This window comes from Cucurbita pepo, chromosome 6 (genome assembly GCF_057944985.1).
Source record: "Cucurbita pepo subsp. pepo isolate OVF chromosome 6, ASM5794498v1, whole genome shotgun sequence".
NCBI classification, from domain to species: Eukaryota; Viridiplantae; Streptophyta; class Magnoliopsida; order Cucurbitales; family Cucurbitaceae; genus Cucurbita; species Cucurbita pepo.
In genome coordinates, this window is record NC_141803.1 from 14,180,727 (window position 1) to 14,197,374 (window position 16,648).

At 40.9% G+C, this 16,648-nt stretch overlaps 1 protein-coding gene across 1 annotated transcript; it reads right to left on the reverse strand.

Annotated features, from left to right (window-relative positions):
* Nucleotides 1-459: 459 nt before the first annotated feature.
* Nucleotides 460-14,874, reverse strand: LOC111796902 (CLP protease regulatory subunit CLPX3, mitochondrial). The gene is made up of 14 exons (XM_087124755.1): nt 13,593-14,874; nt 13,185-13,246; nt 12,977-13,074; nt 12,807-12,886; nt 10,546-10,596; nt 9,945-10,019; nt 9,776-9,853; nt 4,378-4,434; nt 3,001-3,171; nt 2,762-2,866; nt 1,752-1,814; nt 1,520-1,642; nt 1,286-1,444; nt 460-815 (listed from the first exon to the last, which is right to left on the reverse strand). Exons 1-14 carry the CDS (start codon nt 14,490-14,492, stop codon nt 762-764), a joined length of 2,076 nt encoding a protein of 691 aa, XP_086980881.1. The 5' UTR covers nt 14,493-14,874; the 3' UTR covers nt 460-761.
* Between the last annotated feature and the right edge of the window lie 1,774 nt (nt 14,875-16,648).

Genomic DNA, 16,648 nt, shown 5'->3' on the forward strand with positions numbered 1-16,648 from the left:
TCAGAGCTTAGGTATATGAAGAATGACTTTTTGGTCTCTTTCGTCCGGTGGTTAGGACATTGTCTTTCCATGTCGAAGACACGAGTTCGATTCTCATAAGGAATAGGTATGATTTTTACTGATCAAATAAAAATTTCCTCTATTTTTTTTTTTTTGCTCGAAATAGTCTATCCCCTTTAGAATGAATCTCAATCGTTTGTCAATAGTTCTCTTTTAATACAATCGTTTTTGAACGAACGAGCAACCCTTTTTTCGAACGAAAATGCAAATTTGAATATTCAAAATACTTTCATCAGTTGACTTATGTTCTCCCCGTCTTAGAAATTCAAAAGGATATAACAAATAATTTATAACATATTACTTATTTTCCGTGCCCATTTCAATCACATCGTGCTATGTGAACATTTAAGTAATAGCATCGACGACAAAACATAATCAAAATCAAAAGCTGGAACGTCGTTAAAGACTAAATTTATAATTTAATAAAATAAATGGGAAGAAGACATCTTAATGGGCAGCTATTTCCTTTTCATTTTACAGATTACTCAGATATGTTAGCCTAAACGATGAATGCCTTTTTCCTTCCATCCTCCCTAACACAATGGACTTAACCTGAGCTATGTGGTGTTACAATGGGATAATTACACCATATCTGTTTATTTCTTCCCCCAAAATAACATAAACCAAAAAGGGGGAAATGTATTTTTTTTCTTTTTCTTTTTCTTTTCATCACGGTCGTGGTTACCTTATCTTGCACGTTTCTATAGACTCACAGCTCTCGATGACATCTCTGCCTCGCCTTCCTCCATATTATCCTATAAACATATTGTTTAGTTGCAACAAAGAACAAAACTGATATGAACCACGAACAAGGAATTTTCATACCTTAAGAGCCAAGAAGCTACGACAATCCTTACACTTATATTCAAGCTATGGTGAGCTCGTTAAAGGAAATTCTAGAAGACGTTGGAGACCTCCCTTATATGTTGTGCAAAGTTGAGCTTCAAAAAATGTGCTTATTAGTCATACTTAGACTAGTGCCACAAATTCAACTGAGTTCATTAAATGTAACTTAGAGTGCATTTAATGCATCTCTTTCTCGAAGCTCAACTTTGCACAACATATAAGGGAGGTCTCCAACGTCTTCTAGAATTTCCTTTGATGAGTTCACGAAGTTTGTTGTAGTTTCTTAGCTCTCGTCCTTGTAATTGAACCTTGAGGTATGGAAATTCCTTGTTCGTGGTTCATATAAAAAATGTTAGGCCATATTTGAAAGAAATGGTACCTCTGATTCTTTCGACTTGGTTTCAGCTAGATACCGCTCCAACGCTCCATCACCACGAAGAATTTTGCCTCCACAGCCTCTCGAATTTAGTGAGCCAACGGATTCTTCGTCGACGACAACGGCGTCTACTCTTTCGTTTCCAGTCTTGACGTCGGGGATCTAAACCATTTGAGAATAGAAATGAGCTAATGTTGTAATGGGCTATATAAAGATGGATGATTTTGGCATCAATACCTCATACATGGCTTCTGCAAGAACGGTTTCCAGTATGGCTCTCAAGCCTCTGGCACCAGTGTTCTTAGCCATTGATTTCTGGGCAATCAGTCTCAGTGCTTTCTCTGTGTAATGCAGCTTCACCTGGAAATCGAATGGTGGTTCGGCTAAGACGGTCTCTACTCCACAATGATAGGAGAGAGTTTCGTGTAGGATAACGTAGAAATCGTTGCATGAGAAAGTAAATACTCACGTTATTCATGCCAAACAACTTCTTGTACTGCTTACCGAGGGCGTTTTTCGGTTCAGTGAGGACCTGTTAACAACAGCGGGTCCAAGTAAAGTTTCGAGCTCATTTGGGTTGTAGAAAGAAAATGCCGAAGAAAATCAAGTCAGACAATGTTTTGGGTTTCAAGCTCATTCGAAGTCCAAGCAATGGAGGCTTTATGTAACGACTCAAGCCCATCGCTAACAGATATTGTCCTCTTTGGGCTTTCCCTCAAGGTTTTTAAAATGTGTATGCTAGGGAGAGGTTTCCACACCCTTATAAGGGGGTTTCGTTCTCCTCTCCAACCGATGTGGGATCTTACAATCCACCCCCCTTTGGGGCCCAGCGTCCTTGCTAGCACACCGCCTCGTGTCTACCCCCTTCGGGGCTCAGCCTCCTCGCTGGCACATCGCTCGGTGTCTGGCTCTAATACCATTTGTAATGGCTCAAACCCACCACTAGCAGATATTGTCCTCTTTGAGCTTTCTCTTTCGGGGTTTCCCTCAAAGTTCTTAAAATGTATCTGCTAGGGAGAGGTTTCAACACCCTTATAAAGGGTGTTTCATTCTCGCCTCCAACCGATGTGGGATCTCACAATCCATCCCCTTCGAAGCCCAGCGTCCTCGCTGACACTCGTTTCTTTCTCTAATCGATGTGGGACTCCCACCAAATCCACCCCCTTCTGGGCTCAGCCTCCTCACTGGCACATCGCCCGGTGTCTAGCTCTGATACCATTGGTAATTGCCCAAGCCCACCGCTTGCAGATATTGTTCTCTTTGGGCTTTCCCTCAAGATTCTTAAAACGCGTCTGCTAGGAAGAGGTTTCTACACCCTTATAAGGGTGTTTCGTTCTCCTCCCCACGTGACTATCTTATAGGACAATTCAGACAATCATATAAACAAAATTGTTAACTAAATATTAGATCTCTAACGAAGTTCTTTCTTCCAGTTGTGGTGTTCTAGATGAACAACAATAAAGAAATAATGATGGATACCTGGACAAGCTGTTCTTCAGTCAAGGCTGATAAGCTAACAAGAATTGGAAAACGCCCTATAAACTCTGGTATCAGACCATATGCTATAAGATCAGAACTCTCAACCTGGAAAGCACGAAATAGAACATTTAGACGAACTTTAAAGGGACTCGGGCATTATGTCGAGGGGACGTATCATCCCAAAAATAAAGTAATATTCATTGACTATGCCAACAAATCTAAAGAGCCTTCGTTCTCACCGTTTCCAGCAACGAAGATGTAACAGCAGCGCTCGTAACCCCACCCATTCTCATGTTAGCACGAACAGGCGCGCCAAAACCGATAGAAGAATCTTGCCGTCTATCAGAGATTGTCTTTTCTAGATCTATGAACGCTCCACCACATATGAACAAAATATCTTTTGTGTCTATCTGCACATTTTCAAAGCAATAGCCAACATCAAACCCCATAAAGGGATTGTATGCACAACAAGAAGTCGCTATGAAACTTAAATGCAGCAGGGTGTGAATGTCTACAAGGGATGATTCTCAGATTATAATTAAGAGATATAAATTTAAATGTCTACAAGTGATAGATTCAAGACTTGTTTATGTAGTTTCACAGCACAAAAGGTACATTGTTATCCACGAGGTATACATAAGCTACCTTGATTTCTAAGGGCTCTTGGACCTGACATACTTAAGTTGAAGTTCTGCAGGCCGCTCAAGCCTATTGCTAGCAGATATTGTCCTCTTTGGTCTTTTCTTTTTGGGCTTCCCTCAAGATTTTAAAACGCGTCTACTAGAGAGAGGTTTCCACACACTTATAAAGAATGTTTCGTTCCCCTCTCCAACAGATGTGGGATCTCACACCTACCTAGTAACTCTCTCTTTACCCATCGTTTCCAGCCTTGAGCTTATGCTCACAGCTTGTAGGCACATGAAGTCTTGAGTGACCCCAAACCTGTGCTCCTACGTGGATCTTTGCTTCTTACCTCATGTCTCAATTTTTTAGGCTTTCCCTTTCGGGTTTCCCCGCAAGGTTTTAAAACGCATCTGCTAGGGAGAGGTTTCCACACCCTTATAAAGAATGCTTCGTTCCCCTCTCCAACAGACGTGGGATCTCACACCTACATAGTAACTCTCTCTTTACCCATGGTCTCCAGCCTTGAGCTTATGCTCGCAGCTTGTAGGCACATGAAGTCTTGAGTGACCCCAAACTTGTGCTCCTACGTGGATCTTTGCTTTTTACCTCAGGTCTCAATTCTTTGAGCTTTCCCGCAAGGTTTAAAATGTGTCTGCTAGGGAGAGGTTTCCACACCCTTATAAAGAATGTTTCGTTCCCCTCTCTAACAGACGTGGGATCTCACACCTACACAGTAACTCTCTCTTTACCCATCATTTCAAGCCTTGAGCTTATGCTCGCAGCTTGCAGCACATGAAGTCTTGTACATGTATACCCTGTTTATTCCCTGTTTATTCTATTTATGTGTGTACATGTATACATGTAATACGTGTAAAGCTGTCTCTAAGCAAAGATAAACAAATTTCTTCAGAAAAATCTGACAAAAAAAAACAATGGACACTTGCATACAGGTGAATAAAAGAAACTCGAGAGTATGTTTTCGTATATATTACCTGAACGTTATCACCGCGAGGATGTTTTCTCGTCCCCTTCTCAGGAACATTTACTATCTGACAACAAGTCATACCCAGAATTTAGGATGGGGAAATATAAGTTAAAAATAATACAAAATTTGGATCTTTAAATGACAACATACACAAATCATGCAATGTGTTTCTTAATTCTTATAGTGTTTAGTGTTGGACTTGGGACAGGGCTTAGAGATAGGATTTTTTCCTTAAGAACCCGCATTAGGAGAAATCGCACTCGATCTTCAATACCTTCGATGGAGAAACCACATAGTTTTAAACCGTTCGATGTATAAATGAGAAAGTGCAGAAGGCAACGGTTCTTAAAAGGCACTTTTTTTATATAAAAATCTTGATCTTTTGAAAACCTTTCATTTCAAAAGATCAAGATTTTTATATGAAACAGAAAATATTTCATTCCAGAACATCAAGAAGACCAGCTGTAACGACCCAGGCCCACTGCTAGCGGATATTGTCCTCTTTGGGCTTTCCCTTTCGGCTTCCCCTCGAGGCTTTAAAACGCATCTGTTAGGGGAAGGTTTCCACACCCTTATAAATGGTGGTTTGTTCTCCTCCCCAACCAATGTGGGACATCACAATCCACCCCCTTCGGGGCCCAGTGTCCTCGCTGGCACTCTTTCCTTCCTCCAATCGATGTGGGACCGCCCCCAAATCCACCCCCCTTTAGGGCCCAACGTCCTTACTGGCACACCGCCTCATGTCTACCCCCCTTCAGGGAACAGCGAGAAGGCTGGCACATCGTGCGGTGTCTGGCTCTGATACCATGTGTAACGACCCAGGCCCACCGCTAGCAGATATTGTCCTCTTTGGACTTCCCCTCAAGGCTTTAAAACGCGTCTGCTAGGGGAAGGTTTCCACACCCTTATAAATGGTGGTTTGTTCTCCTCCCCAACCAATGTGGGACATCATAATCCATCCCCCTTCGGAGCCCAGCGTCCTCACTGGCACTCTTTCCTTCCTCCAATCAATGTGTGACCGCCCCCAAATCCACCCCCCTTTAGGGCCCAGCGTCCTTACTAGCACACCGCCTCGTGTCTACCCCCCTTCGGGAAACAGCGAGAAGGCTGGCACATCGTCCGATGTCTGGCTCTGATACCATTTGTAACGACCCAGGCCCACCGCTAGCAGATATTGTCCTCTTTGGGCTTCCCCTCAAGGCCTTAAAACACGTCTGCTAGAGGAAGATTTCCACACCCTTATAAATGGTGGTTTGTTCTCCTCCCCAACCAATGTGGGACATCACACCAGCTTAGCGGGCCGAAGAACAAGACGCCCCTTCCCTACAAACTTACAAAAAAAACTCCCAATCTAAATGGCTACTCCTCGGGCTGTGAACTGTATAAGGTCACAAAAACAATCAAAAGAATTGTATTTATCTGAAATATTCTAGCACTTCTTTCGTCCCAAATAAGACACAAAATAGCCTTCGCAGTGTTTGATCATAATACGAACTTTGTCTTTCAATCCCCAGCAGCTCAAAGACTCCACCAGCCACTGATCTAACGCCAAACAGTGTCACCAATTTAAACAGAATAAGTTACCAAAGTAGTTCCACTCTCTTTTGCATATGTAGGGGAGATATTCAGGTTAGGATATCTTCTTTGCATTTTTTATCATGAGTTTTAATGCTGCTGTGAGCAACTGTCCAAAGAAGGAACCGCCCTTTCGGGTACGGAACCTCCCCAACTTAAAGAGCAGATCTCTTTTCTTGCAATGCCAAGTAAGTTGCTTTCACTGTGAAGCCTCAACTCTTCCAGATCATCAATAGATTCAGCAGGAAGCAAGATTGCATCAAGAATTTGCCTCCTCTCCAGAAAAGGCATTTGTGTATCATCCATGGTATAGGACAAGCCATTTCTTAGTCGCTCGCCAAGAACTATGACCGCGGTTTTATAAAGGGAAGTAACAAGACTCATAGGTCTAAAGTCGCTCACTTTCAACACCTCACTCTTCTTTGGAACCAAAGTTACAAACGTTTTGTTCGTCCCCTTATTAAGAATTTCGTTCTTTAAAAATTCTTGGAAATTTCTTAAGAAACCAAGCTTTCATAGAAATGTACAGTGGCATACAAAATAATCACAAAAGTAGTCCTCAATAAAGAGCTTCACGGGGCAAGGAGCGGATCCCCGCCCCATTGAAAGAAACTTCAAGCCAAGCGAATCATATCAAGCTGATAAAAAGATCCTGATTCGAGATAGATTCCGGCCAACAAAAACTCAAAGAGATGCATAAAACCTCACAATGTCACACACCTCTTCTAATAAAGATCTCTCCCCCTCTAAAAATTCTACCATTTCTCTTGATCCAAACTCTCCACAATATAGCAGAAACAAGCCTACCACAAGCCTCTCCCCACACTATAGCAAAATTCGACTATATACACAAAACGTAATGGTAATAAATTTTGAAAAAAAAAATTAAAAATGATACGCAAAAACAAGATATACTCGACCCATGTGTTCTATGGAAGATTAATCAAAGGTGACTGCAATGGTTTTAATCTACTCGTGGAGGATAAATTCTAAAAAGAAAAGGACGTTTTTTTTTTTTTTTTTTTTGCTTTGGTAAGAAACCGAGCTGTTATTCAGTTAAAACGAAAGAAAACAAGGGCGTGCAAAAACAACACTAAAAAGAAAGTGAGCCCCTCCTGTACCTCCTTACTTGATCTATCCACCTCTCAAAAAATCCTAATATTTCTCTACAGAAAACGAGTTTGCCACAACACATTGCCTTTCTCACTGAAAATCGAACACGAGGACCTACTCGATCATAGAAAAGCAATCTCTCCTCCAAGCCACATGTAAACCAAAAGCCCTCGACCATCTTCTCCAAATTGATGGTGCAAGATGACAATCCCATAGAAGGTGGTGAAGGTCCTCCTCCAGTTGTCTACAGAGAATGCACCATTGCAGTTGTACTAAAAAGGAAGAGTGGCGTCGGACCTAATCCATAGTGTTCACCCGACCATGTAAAACTTGCCACACAAAATTTGATCTTCTTTGAGATTTTACACTTCCAACAAAAGAAGAGGTAACCTGGGAAGGAATAGAGGCAGACAAAATGCGAAAAAGTCTATAGGAGAAACCTCCTGAAGAATCAGGATACCAAATCCTATGATCCCAAATCCCTGGGAAAAATGCGTTGGTCTAACTCTCTAGAAAAATGCATTGGTCGATGCCACTTTGTCACAACAACCGCCACTTTGTCAGACAAAGGACATCAAAAGCCCAAGGAGAAGGCAAAGTCGATGCCACCAAATTATGCTTCTATTGGAAAAGATGTTATAGAAGAGGAAACAACTCACAAAAAGGTTTATCTCCTAACCTACGGTCTTCCCAAAAGTAAGCTTTCAAGCCTTACCAAACGTAGCAACTAAAGCACTGAGAAAAAAAGGGAAATCATAAGCAATAGCTTTTCGAAAAACTTTAACAGCTCTTATTAGAACCACAACTTGCCATCGAGTTCAGAAATGTCACGAACACTTACCCAGTAAGGCCTTATAACGTAATCTCAAGTTCCCAAATCCCTAAACCTCCTAATTCAATCGGTTGCATCACTAACTCCCACTTGACTAGAAGAGACCCTCCCCCCTCATCTAGTCCTTCCCACAAGAAATTCTTTATCACTCTCTCATGGAATTAACTCATAAAAGAAGTAAATTGGAGATTTCACTCAACACTGGATAAGGGCGAGTTTCCACTTTAGAGAGAAAAAAAAAAAGCATGTTTCCGATAATACAACCTTTTTTTAATCTTATCTGAGACAGGATACCAGAAAATGTGACTCAGCAGGTTACCTCCCAATGGCAGTCCAAGATAAGTGGATGAAAATTGAGTCACCTCACATACAGGTGAAGAAGCCCAAGAACTTAATTTGGTAGAGAAACAATTGGGACCGATAATGGGACATCGACCCCGGTTAATCTTAAGGCTAAAAATAGCTTCAAAGAACGACAAGAGTACATTAAGATTAACGAGAGAGCTATCACGGCCTAATAGAAGAAAAGAATGTCATTAGCAAACTAAAGATGGAGTCAAGTGAATTCCCACCTTAAAACCCTCCACCGCCCCCTATCCACTCTAACGACACAATTCTATACCATACATCTTCACTAGTATAAAGAGGAAAAGTGACAAAAGATTCCCTTGTTTAAGACCCCTAGAAGCAAGAATCTTTCCTCTAGGCCTCCCATTAACAATGATTGAGAAGCTTGCAAATCTTACATAATTCTAGATCCAAGATCTCCACTTAAACCTAAACTCCTTGTAACGACTCAGATGCACCGCTAGCAGATATTGTCCTCTTTGGGCTTTCCTTTCGGGCTTCCCCTCAAGGCTTTAAAACGCGTCTGCTAGGGGAAGGTTTCCACACCTTTATAAAGGATGATTTGTTCTCCTCCCCGACCAACGTGGGATCACACTCCTCCTCTCAACATTATCTTAGAAGGTTCAATCCAGATGGTCAAAAGCTTTCTCTAATTCAACTTTGAAGATAACCCCTTCTATTTGCTTCCTATGGTCTTCAATGGCTTCATTAGCTATCAACACTTGGTCTAAGATTTGTCTTCTAGCTATATAAAAGCCTCGAGATTTAGAGACGGTACTAAGAAGGACCTTCCTCAATCTATGATCTTATATAAACAAGTACAGGCTAATGGGTGTAAAGTCTTTAACTGTGTTAGTCTTATCTTTCGTAGGGATACAACACACACGTCTCACTCATCCTAGAATCACTAATGCCCCTTTCATGAAATCCAACGAAAACCTTCCATTTGTCCTCTTTAATAATAAACTATCTCTCACTCAATATCCCGATCCTCCAAAACGAAAGTCCCATTATTCTTACGCCTCCTACCTCTCACTACAGTGTGAAAGGAGGAATTTTCATCCTCCTCCCTAATCTAATCGGACTTCGTTCTATCTCGAGCTTATATCCTTCCTCCTAATAAGTGTCTCAAACTCATTTTTCAAGGAAACTTTTTCCTTCCTCAACTCTGTGGGAAGAATCCTATCCTCCTCTTCTAATTCTTTCCACAATCTCAGCCTTCCTCGTTCTTAAATCACCAAAAACAGTCAGATGATGAGAAATAATATGGTACCTTACATGCAAACCGGTATATGTAAACCCTTAAATGTAAGCCAACTCACTACACAATAAGAAACTGCATGCCCATGGACATATTACAATAACCATTTTCAGTGATATTTTGTGTATAAATTTGTTAACTGACGCCAATAGTAAAAGATGTACACAAAAAAAGAACAGAATAATGTACAACCTGAAATAGCATAACAATTTTTTCGTTAACACGTTAAATTGGAAAAAGTAATGCACTGGAAGTGATAAAGTTTAATCAACTCACAGTTCCTTCTAGCATCTTCAATAATGCCTGTTGAACGCCTTCACCAGAAACATCTCTGCTAATATTTAGACTCTCAGCCTAAGAAGAAGAACACCAGTGAAAAAGGTTGATGTTGATATAGTAGATCTAGATAAAGGAAGCAATTGATTAAATGAAGAATCGTGAAAACCTTCTTTGTTATCTTGTCAACTTCATCAATGTAAATCATCCCTTGTTGAGCTGCTTGTACATTGAATTCTGCTGCCTAAATCAATATAAAATGTGCATCAATATCAGCAGCTCATAGATTAGTTAGCAAGATCTGGATACTTATAAAGTAAACGGACTGTTCAATGGGGAGAAAATATTTAAGTAAGAACCGGATGTCTTGAACTAAAACAGTCATCAAGCATCCAATCAGTTTAACAAAATGGTGACGAAACGACATAGATGTATTTCTGTATACCAGAAAAGGCATATGATCTTGTGGAAGAAAAACTTTAACAGAATGACACCGAGTTTTAACCAGCGTCAAAATCAAGAGCATGGAAAAACTTCATCAATCATAAAGCAACATTGATGAAGGGACGAGTTGAGTTAAGCCAAGCAAATATTTGCTTATGTTTCAGCTAGCTGGTGACAAAATCCAAATTAGTGGTAGTTTCAGGTGTCATTTGGGTATTAACATATTCTCAATTTGTTGAGCTGAATTATAAGTCACTAATACACCATATCAGCAAGCTACAAGAAAATTTCTAAACACAGTTAACGAAATTAAACATGAAACTTACAGCAAGTAGCTTGTACAAAATCGATTCGACGTCTTCTCCAACATAACCAGCCTGCAAAAAGTAAAAGCATCCTCTCTTAATTCAATAACAAATTTTATTATCTTGAGAAGAAGCTAATATTGTATGAACTAGTGTTGGAGGCTTGGAGCACATGGAAAAATGAAGAAAATTAGAGCAATGTGTATTCTGGTTCTCTACTATCAAATTAATGGATTGCTTCTACATTTATTGCCCCGCGTCCCTTTTGAGAGGAAACAAACAAAAGGATAAGGCACCCGTTAATGAAAACTGAAAAACTTTATCTTCGAAAAGTCGACTATGTAGACTACAAGAAGAAGAAATTCCAAAATACAAGGACTTAACACTCCAAAACCAATCATAAGTAAAGCAATGAACTCTATCCCATGCAGCTTCCACATTTTCATCCTCATCTTTGAAGACCATCTTCTCATTCAACAAATAGCCAACAGAGTGCCTAATCACATGGTTTGCCCTCAAGGTTTTTAAAACGCATATGCTAGGGAAAGGGTTCCACACCCTTATAAAGGGTGTTTCGTTCTCCTCCCCAACCGATGTGGGATATCACAATCCACCCCCCTTCATGGCCTAACGTCCTCGCTGGCACTCGTTCCTTTCTCCAATCGATGTGGGACCCCACCAAAACCACCCCCTTCGGGGAACAGCCTCCTTGCTGGCACATCGCCCGGTGTCTGACTTTGATACCATTTGTAATGGCTCAAGCCCACCGCTAACAGGTAGGTATTGTCCTCTTTGGGCTTTCCCTTTCGAGCTTCCCCTCAAGGTTTTTAAATGCGTCTGCTAGGGAAAGGTTTTCACACCCTTATAAAGGGTGTTTTGTTCTCCTCCCCAACCAATGTGGGATATCACAATCCACCCCCCAGCGTCCTCGCTAGCACTCGTTCCTTTCTCCAATCGATGTGGGATCCCCACCAAATTCACTCCCCCTTCGGGGCCCAGCATCCTTACTAGCACACCGCCTCGTGTCTACCCCCCCCCCCCCCCCCCATTCAGGGAACAGCCTCCTCGTTGACACATCGCCCAGTGTCTGGCTCACGGCCCAAGCCCACCGCTAGCAGATATTATCCTCTTTGGGCTTTCCCTTTTGGGCTTCCCCTCAAGACTTTAAAACGCGTCTGCTAGGAAGTTCTCCTCCCCAACCAACATGAGATATCATAGTCTTCTTGTTTCACTTTTAGGCACCTTATGCAACAATCAAGACATATCTCTTTACAAAAAGACCAGCGCACGTCAAATGGAATTAGAAGCCTATAAATGGTGAAAAGAAAGTAGATTAATACTGAAAAGTTTAATGATGTCATTGGAGCCACAGTACCCAACACATTAACCATACAATTCTCTTTGATCTCTTCTCAATTTTCCACATAATCTACTTCCACTTTGTGGGTTAGGGCTACCTAACTCTATAAATAATTGTAATCTTCCACCTGATCCCAGTGGGGATTGCAAAAGAAAATATGTATACAATAATGTGTGGTCTATACCCATTGTCCAAAACTTTCCTTCTAGTTCTAGTCAGACATCTTTCACACATTAGTTACTAATTTATTTCTTCTTTGGATTGAAAGCAGTATTTTATCTATCATAAAAGAAACATTCCATAACATTTCAATCTTGGCTCTCGAGGAAGTCTCTAGGGAACCAAAACTTGATACTCCGAACGGAGAAAAGCTACTTTGGTCAGTATTTTGAGATAGAAAAGGAAAGTTTCTTAACACTTTTAAATCACATGGCTTAAAGCACCTCATCATTGAGTAGGGGTACAAGAAAGAACTAATATCATGAAGTTAGGATATCTCCATCTGATATAAAAGCACTCTCCCGTTCTTTACCGCTTAGTTGCTAGCCTCTTATCTCGTTGAGAATCAACCTAAGACATACCCAATCATCCCAAGAATTGTGCTGCAACTGAGCTACCCTTTGTTTCAAATAATTAACAAAAGAACGTATAAGCAAAACCGTAAAAGGCAGTGTGCTTTCTAGTCCGAAGAAACTATGAATTTTTATCAATATGGCAAACCTTAACTTCATGACTTCATACAGAAGTTATCAAGTTCAGCAAATCATAAATAGGTGAACATGAAATTATTCACAAAGGAAGAAAAGGCACAAGATGATGACAAGGATGTGTCAGAAGCTCACAGTAAACATACGAACACCATCATATTTTACGGTTTCCTAAAAATCATTCCGAAAAGGAACAAAGAAAGAAAGAAACTCACCTGTGTTAAAGTTGTAGCATCAGCAATGACAAATGGCACATTCACAAATCGAGCCAAAGTCTTAGCAAGGAGTGTCTTCCCTATATTACAATTCGCAAATCAGAACGAGGCTTCAATGAATAACAATCAGAGACAATACATTGGAACTCGATAAGCGTATAAGTTCATACCAGAGCCTGTTGGGCCCATCAAAAGAACATTGCTCTTTTCTAACTCGACGTTATCATCATCATCTATCCGATCTTGGGTACCTGATTCAGTTCCCGACCTGCAACACAAATCCACAACAACAATAGCAGCCAACTCATGGACATGAACTGAAAGGAAATATTTCCCAAAATAGCAATTTTGATGCAAATGTTATAGAAAAAAACTAACCCTTTTTGCAAGGAAGCATGATATATTCGTTTGTAATGGTTATGTACAGCCACAGAGAGTACCTGAGAAAGATGAAGAAAGCTGACTTCAAAATTTAACAATAGTTCACCAAATAATGACATAACTTCCCCTTGCAACAACAATCACCTAAATTTGCAAAAATATGTTCTTCAGCACCGAATATTAGAGCTTACATTCGTTCGCTCCTAGTTATCGATGTGCTAGAACGTGATCAAACTTCAAAGACTAAGTAATTGGAGAAATTTAGAAAGAAACTAAAAAACATGACAAGCTGGGCATAATTAACTGCATGATAGCTGAATATATGTCCATTTTTATGCAGAAAAGCCACGATGAAATGCATACAAATGATAATTCTATTAGATCACTGAAAAAGAGTATGCAGACCTTCTTGGCTTTTTCTTGGCCAATAACAAATTTGTCCAAACCCTTGCAAATCTCTTTTGGAGTTGGTAGATCCTTCCCCAAATTCGATCCACCCCACTCACTCTTCTTACCATCACCAGCGCCATTTCCACCAGAACCGGAGGTGATTCCACCAGGACCTGTAGCACGAACGAAGTTCACACCAGGCACAAATGGCGGTCCCGGAGGAGAATGCACCGCCAACCCATTGACGGGGGGCGGTCCAGGAGGCCAATTTTCAGGCGGTTCTCCACCAGACGATCTCATAGTTTCGAATAAGGAGACTCTCAGCCTACCACTCGCATAATTTTCATCTGAAGAACCGATGATGGCATTACCTTTACCATCTTTGCTAGTGATCCTTTTTACTGCGGAATTCTTTGGTTTGGAATTCAGATTACCGATCTCAATGAAGCTGCCCTGTAGAGGAGCGATCTTGTAAGGGCGGAAATAGTAAGCGGATTTGCAATTGGGGCACAAATTAACAGCCTCGTAAGCTTCTCTTCCTCCAGCAGCCTTGGAAGGAGCATCACCAGAAGGAGGATTAAGGGTTGGGAAATGGCGGCTAGAGAAGATGATATCCATATGCTTGGAACAACGTGGGCAATTGGCCTCAGCCCGAATCTTACGGATTGGAGTACCTGTGTTATTGGACTGTGAATTGAAATCATCGGAACCAGACCCGCCGTTGTCCCATTTGTACCGCTCCTGAACGCCGATAAACGATTCCCGCCGGCGATAACTCGAAACATGAAGATAATTGAGATGGGTCGAAATGGGGCAAATCTGGGTCGTGCGGTGATTCGGATTTGAGAAACAGAGCAACCTTATCGCCTGCAACTTCTTCCATTTCAAGATCGCACTTCCACCACTGCCAGACATGAGAAATTTGTATATAATCCAACAAAGATGAACAAATAAGATCGTTCGTCAAGAACCCAGATGAAATCCAATTCAGTTCAAGCTCTAAATCTCAAGAACAGAGAGAGAAACAGAGAGAGAGCGAGGGACAAATCGACGAAAAAGGTGCGCATCAAATGAAAGAGTACAAACTTGGCAAGGAGAATGTTAATTTATTGAGAAAGAGAAGGGTGTGGAATATTTTATGATTGTGAGGATGAGAAGGAGTGTGGGATTTGGGAAAGAAAACAGGGAGAGGAGCGAAGGAGGGGAAGATGAAATTGGGAGAGTTTCAAGGAGAAACTCTCATGGTAAGCAATTCTTCGTCCATGCTCGATTTCAGCTCTCGAATGGATATTGTGGATTTTCTGTAATTTATGTCGGAATTTTTTATTGCTCATGATGTCTCATAAATGGTTAATTCCAATTTCTACCATTAATCACATAAATTCCACTGTGTTTTTATACTTAGAAACACTATCCAAATATGAAAAAAATAAATAAAAATGAAATAAAATAACTATATGTGGAGGTTAGATAGGTAAAACATCATGCCGTCAATCGAAGGAACTTAGTGGTTGATCATCTCAAAAATAAAATAACCATATGTGGAGGTCAGATCAATAAGCATGACAAGAAACATTTATACAATATCATACACATTCAATGACGTTTTTTTTTTTTGTTAACAAAATGGTTTAGTTTCAATAGGAGGTCTCTTGCATTGAGACTTTGTAATAACAATTCTAACGTGTGGGTTCTATAAAACATAGTTTGGGCGTTCGTTAGGTCGAAGAACATTACTAAAAACTCAAAAGCCTCATATTTCGTTACGCACATTTTCTTGGGTTCATCTCCCTCAACAATGCGTATTTCGGAGTACCCTAATCATAAGTTTAGCTTTGTGAAGTATTTTGGCCTTGTGAAGCTGGTCAAATAGGTCAGATATTATCGGTAAGGGATATTTGTTATGTATTGTCACCTTGTTCAAGGCTCGATAGTTTATGCACAGACGTAACGTCACATCCTTCTTTTTCTAAAATAGTACGAGGGCCCCATAGGGTGCCTTTGCGAAGCGGATGAATCCTGCAACTAACAACTCATCCAGTTGCCTTCTCAGTTTGGCTAGCTCTAGTGGAGTCATCCGATATGCATTTTTCACTAGAGTTCGACCCTAGGGAGAAGCTCGATTTCATGATCAATGCCCCAACGAGGTGGTAGTGTTTTTGGCAAGCCCTCTGACATTATGTCAGCATAATTATTCAAGACATCCCTAAGTTCACTCGGGACAAGTTCAATAATAGTTACATCTTCCACTAAAGGTATGGCTATAAATGTGGGCTACTCTTGCATGAGCTCTCTTATCAATTGTAAGAAGTAAGTAGGATTGTGATTGGTAATCACTATGCACTTTGCTAATGACATTGGAATGACTTTGTGCTTAATGAGGAGATTCATTCCAAGTACCACGTCGAAGTCAACCATGCGAACCACGACTAGGTTTATTTTTCTTGACCAAGCCCCTAGTTTTAAGGAGACTCTCTTAGAAACACCAACATAGATAGGACCTACGAATTAATAGCTTTCATTTTTCCAGGGTCCTCTATTATTGACGGGCTTCTTGGTCAGAGATGAAATTATGAGTCACGCTTGAGTCTACTAGGATGTTTTTGCTGGGTCGCGAGTTTATTGTCGGGTCTATGAACATTATCCCTTTCTCGGTTACTTCCTTTGGGTCGACCTTCTTTTGGATGGCAACAAAAATTCCAATGCACCCATCTTGGGGTTATGTTGGTCTTCCTCTTTTTTGGATGCTGGCTCGATTCTCGAGTCATTGCTCTCTTGTATGGAGACTTGGAGTGCACTGAGGAATGCTTGATGAGGATAATAGGACATCCTATGGGTGATTTTGCATAACAAACACGGTAAAGGTGTCGTTGGATAGTTCCTCTGGGGGTAGGGCCCTTGGAATAGTCTGACATTTGTACTCTAAGGAGATCTATCTGTTCCGCCATTTTGTCTATTGTTCCCTCTGTTTGTTCTATTGGGACCTTCAATTCGCTGACTTGGTGACTTATAAGGTTTGCCCCTAGAGATTGGGGTTGGTGTACTCTTTCTTTGGAATCGAGCTTCATCCC